Source organism: Equus caballus, chromosome 8 (assembly GCF_041296265.1).
Source record: "Equus caballus isolate H_3958 breed thoroughbred chromosome 8, TB-T2T, whole genome shotgun sequence".
Classification (NCBI taxonomy): Eukaryota; Metazoa; Chordata; class Mammalia; order Perissodactyla; family Equidae; genus Equus; species Equus caballus.
The window spans coordinates 102,100,538-102,113,173 of NC_091691.1; the positions used below are offsets into that span (position 1 = coordinate 102,100,538).

At 54.4% G+C, this 12,636-nt stretch overlaps 2 protein-coding genes across 16 annotated transcripts in view; one reads left to right on the plus strand and one right to left on the minus strand.

Moving 5' to 3' along the window:
• The window catches only part of KCNG2 (potassium voltage-gated channel modifier subfamily G member 2), an 85,041-nt gene extending 74,115 nt beyond the window's left edge, over window positions 1–10,926 (plus strand). For all 9 annotated transcript variants that reach the window (XM_070275879.1, XM_070275882.1, XM_070275884.1 and 6 more), the window contains one exon: window positions 8,873–10,926. In XM_070275879.1, the coding sequence (XP_070131980.1) occupies window positions 8,873–9,682 (810 nt within the window). In that variant the 3' untranslated portion in view covers window positions 9,683–10,926. The remainder of the gene's footprint in view (window positions 1–8,872) is intronic.
• Window positions 1–12,636, minus strand: part of SLC66A2 (solute carrier family 66 member 2) — a 97,841-nt gene that overhangs the window by 10,815 nt on the left and 74,390 nt on the right. The gene's annotated exons all lie outside the window — the stretch shown is intronic.

Below are 12,636 nucleotides of genomic sequence, written 5' to 3' on the forward strand. Positions count from 1 at the left end.
TAAGGAGATGGCGGGGGGGGGGGGGGGGGTCCATCTCTTTCCAAATCTGCGGGCTCCAGGCGGGCACATTGGGGTCACTCCTCATGCGTGGGGCAAGGCCCTCCCCTAGAGGTCTCCTCTCCCCGTCTGCCCACCCAAATGGTGCTGGAAGCTGCGCTGGGTTGGGGCTGCCTGCCATGCTGAGATGATGGGGACCCAGGGCCTGCGATCAGCCCCGAATGGGACGTTGTGTGGATTTTGGGGCTGTGAGTCCCAGGGCCACTGAACACCCTTGGGCTGAGGTCGTCAGACTCTTCTGGGGGGCAGGGCCCAGGCCCAGACCCTCCCCCAAGGCCCCTCCACCTCAGGTCTGGGCCACCATCAGCGGCAAGCTGCGGATGGTGCCAGGCTCTGCACACTGGGATTCCTGGGACACGCATCCTAAGAGAGGGAACCTTCCGGAAGGGAGAGAGGCAGCACCCATGCTGTGCCCCTGCCCCTAACCGCTGCTCCCGCCGGCTGTGGGCTGTCCTCCCGCTGGCCTCACTCCCAGGTGTCCTACCCCTAGGGTCTGTGACTGTCGCCAGATGCCACAGGGGGAGCAGAGCCCAGCAGCCACGACCCTCCCCGGGTTCCCTCGGCACTGTTGAGAAGGAGGAAGAGCTGCTGCGCCCTTCTGGAAGCCACGCTTGCCGTCGCACCCTGGCCTGTGCCCGGGACTGGCTCTGGCTGGGGGGAGCCGGCAGGTGGGAGTGGTTGAGAGGCCAGTGTGGGCGCAGAGCACATCAGGGGGCACAGGCGGGGTGGGGGCCCCTCCCTGCACAGCAGATCCTAATCCCGAGGATGACAGCAAGCCGCCTCTGCCCTCCCCCCATGACAGAGAGGGACACGGGCTGGGAGACACCACAGAACCGCACACGGAGCTGAAACCGACATTCTCGGACCCAGGCCATGCCACAGACCTGTCCCAAAGAGTCTGGGCCCCTCCAGTCAGGCTGCAGCCCTGCTGCTCCTTCAGTGAGGGGCACAGACAGGTGTGGACGCTCCTGGAAGGGACACAGTCAGCGCCTGGAGAGAGCTGTCACTCCCGAGCCGGGATGGGCCGGGCGACCCCTGGAAAGGCCCTGGCCTGGCCGACACAGTGCTGACCTGGCAGGGAGGCGTGGGGCCCGCAAGGCCTCTCGGGAGGACAGGCCATTGAAGACCCTTGACCTGTGACCCACGTGCCCCAGGAGAGGATCTGGAAACCGGAAGTTCCTCCCACAGCCTCGGCGGCCCCTTCATCTGGGCTGGAGGCCCCATCACCTTTTCTGAGAAGAGACCCACCTGCCCAGGGCCCACCCTTGTGCCAGGGACCATGGAGGGAGTGAGCAGGTGGCCAGTATTTCAAGCACACAAGGATGATGATTAATGTAGAGGCCCAGGGACTGGGCTCCGGCAGCCGCTAATGGGACGGCCGGGCTCCGCCCGATACACACAGAGAGTGGCTGGCTTGGAAAGTGCGGGTTGGAGAGAGGCTTGCAGGACCCAAGTGTGCCCGGTTTCCTTGCAGACCAGGTGATGCATCAGTGTCTGGCCCTGAACATACAAGACAGGACTCAGGAGCAGCCTGTGGGCGCACTCACCTCGGTGCCCTCAGTACCAATGCTGCAGATGTTTGCCGGGTTTTGCAATTGATGGCTGAACCATGACCTGTTCTCCATCTGGAGTATCCGATGGGTTCTCAAGTGCTGTCTGCTGGTGGTGGAAGGTCTCTTCTGCCAGCCCCAAGCTTTATCACCTGGTGAGAGGGCTCAGGGAGCCGGACTGGCATGAGGCTGTGTCCTTGATGCTCAGATGGGCCTGAGCCAGGTGGGCACAAGGCACCCGGGAGGCTGAGCCCAGACTCGAGCAGTGAGCATGACAGGCGTCAGCTGTCTGGTGTGTTCTGATGTTTCTCCAGTTCCTTGACATGAGAGAGGTCGCCCGGGGAGGGACTTAGGCTGGGTGGGGGCTCAGGGTTAAAGGTGAGACCTGGCCAGACCAGGGCCCTCCAGCAGCTGGGCAGCTGGGAGAGGTCTGCATGTTCTCTGTCTTCTTTCCTCTCAAGGCCCCCGCCCCAAGCGCCTGCTGGGGTACCCGGGGCCTTGGCAGGCCTGCTGTCCCCGCCCATGGTCCACAAACAGCCACACACTCTGGGATTCACCTAGAGGTCAGTCTCTTTAAAAATAGCTTTACTGATATATAATTCATACGCCGTACGACTCACCCTGTAGAGTACAGGATTCAGTGGCCTTCAGTGTGTTCACAGGGCTGTGCAGCCATCACCGCAATGTAAGTTTAGAACGTTCTGTCACCCAAGGAGACCCCTGCCCCTTAGCAGCCGCTCCCCTCCAGCCCTGAGCAACCACTTCTACTTTGTCTCCATGCATGTCCTTACTCTGGGCCTCACAGAGGACAGACCCGCACAGCCTGTGTCTCTCGTGACCGGCTTCTTTCACTTCGAATTGTCTTCAGGGTCCACTGGTGGTATGGCAGGTGTCAGCGCCTCACTCCTTTCTACGGCCCAATAACATCCCATTGTGTGGATCTGCCACATTTTGTTTATCCGTTCGTCAGTGGTGGACGCTTGGTTTGTTTCCACCTTTTGGCTCTTATGCATAATGCTGCCGTGAACATTCTTGTACAAGTTTCTGTGTGGACATATGTGCTAACTTCTCCCAGGCACACACCTGGGAGTAGAGCTGCTGGGTCGGCGGTAACTCCATGTTTAGTCACTTGAGAACCTGCCAGACTGTTTTCCAAAATGACTGGATTGGTTCACGTTCCCATCAGCAGTGTTTTTTCATGAGGGCTCCGTTTTTTCTGCATCCTCACCAACACTTGTTGTCATCTGAGTTTTCTTTCTAGCCATCCTCGTGGGTGTGAGGTGGGATCTCATGGTTGTTTTTATTTGCGTTTCCCTGATGGTTAATGATGTTCAGCATCTTTCCATATACTTGTTCTTTTATATACTTCTTTAGAGAAATGTCTCTTCAGATCCCTTGCCCATTTTAATATGTGGTTGTTTGTCTTTTTATTATTGAGGTGTAAGAATCCTTTATATTTCATAGATACAAGTCCCTTACCAGAGATAAGACCTGAAAATGTTTTCTCCCATTCTGTGGGTTGTCTTACTTTCCAGATGGTGTCTGTCAGTCTGCTCCGGCCTCCATAACAAGTACCACTGACCATGTGGCTTAAACAAGAGAAACTCATGTTCTCACAGTTCCCGAGGCTGGACGTTCGAGATGAAGGTGTTGGCAGGGTTGGTCTCCTCTAAGGCCTGTCTCCTTGCTGTGTAGACAGCGTCTTCTCCTGTGTGTTCACACGGTTCATCCCTCTCTGTGAGTCTGTGTCCTAATCCCCTCTTCCTATGAGGAGAGTCAGATTGGATCAGGGCACCCACATGAACTCATGTTACCTCAATTACCTCTTTAGAGACCCCATCTCCTAATGTAGTCACATTCTTGGGTGCTGGGAGTTAGAACTTCAACATAGGAATTTTGAAGAGAAACAATTCAGGCCATAACAGTTTTAAAGCACAGAAGTTTTTAATTTTGATATTTAATTCATCTATTTTATCTTGGTTGTGTCGACAAAAAATAACCAGTAACCATTGTATAGAGAAGAGAAATAGGTGAGTTTTACTTGAGCCACGGTAAGGGTTATAACCTGGAAGGCCCTAGAAAGCATTCTGGAGAAGCATGGTTTTCAGTACAGTCTTATATCTTTTTAAAACAAAGAACGTACTTGTCATTTCTCCCTTTTGAGCAATAATCTTCCGATAGAAAGCATTGCTGATCAAAATATTGTCCCTCGGTGCCAGGGTGGCTCCTGCCTGCCCTGGGCCCATCATGTCCCTCAGTGATGGGCTTTTATGTCATTGATTTGCCCAGTTATCCACGTTGGGGGGAAATAGTCAGATATAGTGGACAAGCGTAGAGGTATATATCAACAGAGGAAGCATTTCGTAGGTTATGTAATTTGTCAATTATTTTTAGACTATTGCACAAACATACATGTGCTTTTACATGACGTCCTATAGTTACATTGTTCATGACTATTGTAGAATAGATAATTGAATACTTGAAATGATTAGTTTAAAATAAGTTCTTAGGTATAGTCTTTATCAGAAAAGGAAATTCATCCAGGGTTGTAAGATCGATCGACCATCTCAAGTCACCAAGCAATCATTACTCTAGCTTACGTGCCAGTCTTACAACACTGAGTAAAGAAAACAGTAGTTTGAATATTATAACTAATACAAGAATTCCAAGGAGTAATAGAAATAGGAATTGCCATCTGGGTTGCAAAAGGGAGCCAATTCCGGAAGGGAGCCAACTAAATAAATCACAACTAGGTGTGGGATTGCTTAGGGCTTTCACCTGGTTTTTCACGCGCTTTAGCAGAGAGGGCACATTGGAAGATTCACTGGGGATAAAAACACAGCATTTAGTCCTAATGATTACACGCATATCACCTTGGGATGCAGTTAAAATTTCTAAAGCCATTTTATTTTAAAGGGCAGCCTCTCTCATTAAAGACAGTTCACTATTTGATAATGCTATTCCTACTTGACTATCATTAAGGACTTGTTGAGTAAATTTAGTCAGGGCTTCTATATGTGATATATGACATCTTCTAGCTCCAAAGAAGGAGCAAATATAGCCGCTGGGTGGCCATACCAGTGGAACACTGAGCGAGCCCATCTGGCCTTAAGGAGAGGAAGCTGGCAACAGATGTTAGCTCAGGGCAAACCCTTCCCTGCGTCCAGGGGACCCAGGGTGCAGCGTCCCAACCACCCAGGTGGCAGCCAAGGCCAGAGGTTTGTCCCATACAACCACTGAGTTCCACCAGGAGCCATCCAATAAATGCCTGCCTTCAAGACCAGTGTGTTCCTAACCAACCACTTTCTTTAAGTATAATAGCATTCGAAAACCTTAAATGGAACAATTATAAAATGGATATATGGTTTCAGCATTACAGGGGTTTAAATGAGGAGATATAAGGTTGGGAATACAGGCCTGGTCTGGAAGCTAGGGACAGCTGTCTACAACAGATGCCGCCGTCTTCTCATCCTGGTTTGGAGGTATTTGTCTTGGTCAGTCAAAGTCAGGTGTCAGAAACAGGAGTTGAAATCTACCCAGGCAGAGGAGGCTTTTTAATGAGAAATGTGAATCCATGAGTCTATGCCCTTTAATTTTGCAGTGTACAGAATGGTTAAAATTATCTGCTATGGTTCTTTCCAACGGGGCTGCAGAGAGTATTTTATTTGATGCCTCTTCCAATAAATAAATTCTCCAGGTTATAGTCCATGATCCTTAAGGTCTTCATCTCCTGGGAGCTCTCTGTGAAAGGAATCAGCTAGCAATCTTTCATTTCTTTTAAGCACCTCCATGAGACCCTGGCAACAATGTAATATATCTCCCTTAAGCAAAGTTGGTTCATACATTTCCTCATCTAATTGCATAGACTGTCCTGTTATTATTTCAAAAGGAGACAGCCGATGTTTACAGTGTAGCTCTAAGATGGACAAGTACTAGCGGAAGAGCTTTTGGCCACCAGAGACTGAATGCTTCTGAAAGATTTGCCAAGTGAGTTCTGATTATATGGTTAGTTAAAATGCTGCATTATTGGCCAAATGCCATAAATAGATTTAATAATTTGTGTGGTGGGATGAGCTCCCCAGTCACTGAAAAACTCAGTAGGAATTCCCCAGACAGGAATTACCCTTTCCAATAAGTTGCCTACTGCTAAAGCCTTCACTCTTCCGCAAGGAAAGGCCTCAACCCAATGTGAGAACACATAGATCATTACTAAGATACTTAGATCCTTGAGATGGTGGTATTTGAACAAAGTTCAGATGGGCCCGCATGGTACCAAGTGCCTGTTCAAACTGGTTCCAGGTGGTCTCCGGTGGGTTTCTCTGAAATCCTGCTGCAGTACACCAAGAAATATCGATGCAAAATAACCAATAAGCATTCTATAGATAAGAAAAGTACAGTGAGTTTACCTGAGCGAGATTGAGGATGATAACCCGGAAGGCCTTAGAAAGCATTCTGGAGAAGCATGGTTTTCAGTAGTCTTATATCTTCGTAGAACAAAGAACATACATTAAACACAGCCTGGATACATTTTCATCAAAGTTTCAAAGAGGTATTTAGTTGCAGATTAGCAGGTCAACATGACCCTGACTTTGGGAAAGGGACTAATCCTGGCATTACCAACAGAATGTTAGCAATCGGGCTAGGAGGGGAAGTATCCATTCTCACCTTAAGAGAGTGCATTCTTTATTTCAATGGTTACAGCAGATGTACAATGTACGTTTGATAGGCCAGAAGTCAGGCTTTTTAGTTCAAGTTTTGATCTTGAATCAATTTTGAACCCGAATAGTTACCACACATACCTCAATATGTGAAAATCTCTTGTCAGTTGCTTGTGCTTTGGGTGTCATATCTAAGAATCCTTTGCCAAATCCGAGGTTATGACAGTTCTAGATCACCTGCTTTCAGCCTGAAGAGCTTCCTTTCAGATTTTCTGTAAGGCTGGTGTCCTAGAAACGAATTCTCTCAGTTTTATCTATCTGGAAAAGTCTTCATTTCCCCCTTTATTTTTGAATGAGAGCTTTGCTACATATAGGATTCTTGGTAAATGGTTTTTTTCTGAGCACTTTGAATATGTTATCCCCTGTCTTCTGGCCTGCACTGTTTCTGCTTAGAAGTCAGTTTGTTATCTTATTGGAGTTGCCTCACAAGTGACGTGTTATTTTCTCTGCTGCTTTCCAGATGTTCTCCTTGCCTTTGACTTCCCGCATTTTTACTGTGATGTGTCTGTGGGTCTCTTTACGTTTACCCCTCCTGGAGTTCATTGATTTGTAGGTTATCATTTTTCAATAGATTTGAAAGTTTCCAGCTGTTACTTCCTGGAACATTTTTCTCCTTTCTCTCCCCTCTCCTCTGTACTTGCATTTCCCCATGTTGGTGGACTAGCAGTACCCTACATTTTTCTGAGACTCATCATTTTTCTCCCTCTCTCTTCTTTGGCCTGCATAATCTCTATCAACGTATCTTCAAGTTCACTGATTCTTTCTTCTGCCAGTTCAAAACTACCATGGAGCTCCTCTAGTGAGTTTTTCATTTGTTATTATAATTTTCAACTCCCAAATTTGCATTTGGTTCTTTTTAAAATTTTCTCTTTATTGATATTCTCACTTGATGCAATGGATTGTTATCAAGCCTTCCATTACCTCTTTAATCAAGCTTTCCACTAGTTCTGTGAACACATTTATAATGGCTATTTCGAAGTCTTTTGCTGTTAAATCTGACACTTGGTCATTCTCACAGGCAGTTTCTGTTGCCTTATTTTTTTCTGATGATGGGTCGTGCTTTTCTGTTTCTTTGCCTGAGCCATTGTAGCAACCCTGATGCTGCCCCCCACTCAGGGCTTTTTACTGCTATTCACTTGTTTGTTTAGAAATTGGCCGGATTATTTTAGTGAAGTCTATTCTTGCTCCCCTCCCACCACACACTCACACACATATACACACACCTCACACACACACATACACAGCGTTCAGCCCTTGCCATTGCTCCCCAGGGAGGCCCAGCTTGGGGACACCCCCGGTCACCCTGGGATGACAGTGCTTGGGGCAGGGTTCTCTTTCTTTCCCTGACCACACCCAGCTGTGAAATCCTCTAATTGCTGGCTGATTCCTCTGTTGTTTTCAGCAATGTCCTGAGGCACAAATTGCTCTACTAACTGAGCCAGTCAAACTGTGGCTCTTGGGATGGAATAGTTTCTGAGGCCAGTGTCCGGTATTTGTTCTGACCCCAGGAGGGCTCCTCCAGATGTCCTCTACCCCAGTTCTTCCTGCAAACTAGCCAGCCTGCAGCCTAGGCTGTGTCTTCATTAGATCCGTGAATCTCCTCATTTTCCTTCTACAACTGCCACTGCTCTTGAAAGCACTCTTGGGTTTGGACTTCACCACTTTCTGTTGCAAATGAAGTCTGTTTCTTTGGGAAAAAACAGGAGCTGCCTTCCGGCCTGCTTCTCCCCCCATCCCCTCCGTCCCCCAGCCACCAGGTGAAACCTCTGCACCAGGGCTTGGGGATGGGGATGGGCACAGTAGTAAGCCTCTTTCTTGGTGATTCCCCATTCTCAGAGCTGAGTGCTCTGTGGAGGGAGGGGAAGGCAGCAGGCCGAGGTCCTTTAGCTTGCCTCTCCTGGGGAAACCACCCTCACAAGCCTGGGCAAGGGCGATGTGGGGCCCCAGTGTTCTCCGTGCGCCACCAGGTAGAGTCTCCATTCCACCCCACCTGTGGAGCTGGGCGAGAGAAGGCGCCCCTCTTCTCAGCTGCCCTGAGCTGGGACTCAGCCAGCAGCAGGGAGCTGGGGGCAGGACGAGCAACGCTGGAGTCCCACTCCTCCTGGGAAGAAAGCCCCGGGCGGGGGGCTGGGGGCGGGAGCCATGCGTCCCCGCTGCAGCCTCTGGAGCACAGTCTCCTTGCTGGGGGGCCGCGCGGGGGTCTTGGTTCAAACACTAAAGACTCTTGCCCTTCTTACCGAGTTTTCACAGATTTTCTTGAACAGATGTTCCATTTGCTATTTCCTCTTAGGACCAGTTCCAGAGGCTTTAAATGGTTTTGTGTTTTTTTGATGATTTTCATCGGGTTTGCTGGGGAGCGGGCCAGCTGAGCTCCTCATGCTGTCACGCCAGAAGCCAATCTCCCAGTACATCTTTTTTACAGGAACTGGGTTTTGCGATACCCCTTGGCCCCTGCAGTGGCACACTCGCATCGGTTGGGATCAAGAGGCACGGGGAGTGACATCCCCCGCTCCTTGCCCCTAACACGTGTCCCCCTCTCCTCCCCAGGGCGAGTGCTCCCCCAAGTGCCGAAACCTCTTCGTGCTGGAGACGGTGTGCGTGGCCTGGTTCTCCTTCGAGTTCCTACTGCGCTCGCTGCAGGCCGAGAGCAAGTGCGCCTTCCTGCGGACGCCGCTCAACATCATCGACATCCTGGCCATCCTGCCCTTCTACGTGTCGCTGCTCGTGGGCCTGGCGGCGGGCGGCGCGGCGCGGGCGGGCGCGGGCGCGGGCGCGGGCGGCAACAAGCTGCTGGAGCGCGCGGGGCTGGTGCTGCGGCTGCTGCGCGCGCTGCGCGTGCTCTACGTGATGCGCCTGGCGCGCCACTCGCTGGGGCTGCGCTCGCTCGGCCTGACCGTGCGCCGCTGCGCGCGCGAGTTCGGGCTGCTGCTGCTCTTCCTCTGCGTGGCCATGGCGCTCTTCGCGCCGCTCGTGCACCTGGCCGAGCGCGAGCTGGGCGCGCGCCGCGACTTCTCTAGCGTGCCGGCCAGCTACTGGTGGGCCGTCATCTCCATGACCACCGTGGGCTACGGCGACATGGTGCCGCGCAGCCTCCCCGGGCAGGTGGTGGCGCTGAGCAGCATCCTCAGCGGCATCCTGCTCATGGCCTTCCCGGTCACCTCCATCTTCCACACCTTCTCGCGCTCCTACTCCGAGCTCAAGGAGCAGCAGCAGCGCGCCGCCAGCCCCGAGCCGGCCTTGCGCGAAGACAGCACGCGCTCCCCCACCGCCACAGAGGACAGTTCGCAGGGGCCTGACGGCGCCGACCTGGCCGGGGACTCCGCGGACGCGCCGTGGGCGCGGGCAGGACCGGCCTGACCGCGGTGGCGGACAGGGCAGCGGTGGCCGCGGGGCCGGGAGGCTGCCCCTCTGCGGCTTGAGAAATAGAACCAGAGGCCTCGCCTCGTGCCCCGTCCGGAGCGACTTTGCGGGGCGGCAGCTCCCCTTCGCCGCGTATCTAGTCCACGTGCATGTTGCTCCGACCAGCGTCCCCAGAAGGCGGCCCAGGGCTGGGCTGACTCCAGCGGGGACCAAAGGCCATCCCGAGCTTGGAGTGAAGTACTGCCCGGAAGCATCGCCAGCCCTTCTCCTCTGCCTTCCCTGGACTCCAGGGCTAGCAAAAACCAAACTCAACAAGTCCAGGAGGTTCCGAGCCTGTAGCAAATGCCAGAAGGCCACACTAGTCCCCTGGCCTGCTCTTCAGCCAGGGCAGCCCCCGGGAGCTGGGGGCCACAACCGGGGGCAGCCTCGGGGAGTAGTGGGGGGCAAGTCCCTGGGGGAAGAGGCCCCGGGGGAGCAAAGGCAGGCAGACCCTCCCTGCTCTGCCAGTCAGCCACAGAGGCCGTGCCCAAGGGGAGGGAGGCCCCTACACATGCAGCTCTGCTGAGGCCCACGTCCTTGCCAAGGAACAGGGACAGAGGTGTCACATCGATGCTCTCAGCCCTCTAGTTCCTTTGGGGGTCCCAGCCATGCCCTCTGACCTCCCTTCCCTGGCACTGGTTCTGTGGGCTCTTCCTGAATGGCCTCCTCACACCTTATCCCCTGAAAACGCCTCTGCGAAGCTCCAGGTGCAGGTCCCCGGCCCTCACAGGTGGGCTGGGCACCACACCCTCCCCTCCCCTATGGGAACACTTCCCTCCTCCCCGGGCCTGGCCTGGAGGAGGAGGTGGGGGAGGAGAGGGAGGAAGAGGAAGGGGCCCTGGGCGGCAGGTGTGAGGAGAAGCCGGACCTCACCGAGGAGGGAGCCTTTTCTGCTCTGGAGATCAGCAGTGGAACTTTCCAAATCGTGCTGCTTGGTACTTTTCCATTTCAACGAGCTGAACCACGACTCCTGAGACATCGCTGCTACAGCCCCTTTGGTGGGGGGACCTGCATCACCCCAGGAGGCCCACTGACATGGGCACCCACCCCCACCACCCACGCGGCTTTGGCAGGGCCCCTGGTGTAGGGCCAGCTCGTGGAGAGGAAGGGGCTGGCTGCGGCGGGGCCGGGGTGGGGCCCTTGCTCTGCAGACATTTCCTAAGATGCTACTGCAACTCAATAAAAAGAGCGCCTCTCCTGCACAGCTTGGGCTGCCTTCCTCTCACCAGTGCCAGCATCCACCCCAGAGCACGGGGCTCTTGCGGCCAGGATGGGGTTTCCTGCGATCATAGAGAAACCAGTACATGCAGTAGGACACCTCCGCCTGGACAGCACCCTGTGTGCGAAGCCCAGCTGTGTCCCTCAGTGCCCCTTCCCCCAGTTCCAGAATCTGCTACCGTGGCACCCCCAGCCTCCTGCTCGCCCCCCCCAACCCCCCCATTGTTCCCCAGGGCAGGGCTGGGTGTTCTCAGAGAGCTGGGCTTGGAACAGAACCCAGGGCTGGAAGGGAGGGATTTCCACAATGAGCCCAAACTCTACAGGGGTAGGGTGGGCTGAACCTCCTGACGCAGCCTCGGTTTCTCCTTCTCGTCTTCCGTGAGTACTGGGCTCCACCTATTGAGTCTGTTGGTCAGTGTCAGGTGGACAAGGGCCCTGGGGAGCAGGGAAACGGAAGTAACTTGATCTTACCAGTGACCAAGAAATGTTTCACAGTCAGAGTGAGCTGAGGGTCCCCAAACCATGTGGAGGCAAAGCCTGTCTCCCAGTGACTGCTCCCTCGGAGGTCCCACATTAGCTCTCAGGGGAAGAAAGGGTCCCCTTGTATCAGATGGGGAAACAGAGCTGTCCACCAGGCTGGATTTGGCACCCTGGACTGACACCTGCTCACCCAGCCTGCCTGCACGGCCAGGATGGCCCAAGCTCCACCTGCAGCTTCTCCCTGGGGCCGGCTCCCTGTGGGTGGGAGGCCCGGCCCTGCCCTGGTTCCTGCCGTCCTGGGCCAGGGTCCCCTTCTTCCTCCCTCCTGGGCCCACACAGCCCTGGCCAAGGCCAGCGGGGTCTACCTGGGGACCGGAGGAGCCCACCTGAGTACCAGCTCCTGCCAGGCAGTCCTCCAGGGCCCAGCCCTGCTTCCTCCTGTGGCCAGGTCAGTGGACGCTCCCACATGCCAACACGGGGCAGGCCCGGGGTGCAAAGCTGGCAGCCCTCTCACAGGGACAGCGGTGGGTCCTGCTGAGGAGCGAGCAGCGAGCTTGGTACCCTCTGACACAGACGTCTGCTGGTGCCCGCGGGACCCCCACATGTTGATGCCACACTCGAGGTGCTGGCCACCCTCTGCTCCTCGTCCGACATGCCTGGTGATCTCCAGGGTAAGCTGCTTCCCCCTGTGCAGTGGGGCTCGCTGACCTTCCCACGAAGACCTCCAGAAATAACCCAGGCTCCCCAGGGACCAGGTCAGCGGCAGGGACCTGAGGGAGCTGTCCTGTCCCACTCCACACCCCGGGCTGCAGTGGTTCTGCGGGTGCCCAGGGGCCCTCCAAGACCAGGAGAGCCATTGGAACTCCAGAGGCCACCTTGAGCCACAGGGATGAGGGCGCCCAATGGCCGTGCTGCTGAGAACAGGGGTGTGAGGTGGGAGGGAGTGGCACTCATTTCCCACCAGCAGCAGACCACCCAGCCCCTGGGTTTCCTCTCCCTTCCAAAGTGCCAGGGGCCACCCCACCCACCCGGACCCTCCACAGCCACCCCTTCCTCCAAGGCAGTGGTCCCACAGGCTGGGCTCTGGGTAGGCCTCCCACTGGCCATGGCCTCAGTTTCCCATCTGGATGAGGAGGCCAGGAGCTTGCTAGGTCCCTACCAGCCTGCTACCTCAGGGACGCTGATGGAACCCACACTGAAGACACCTCCTGCCA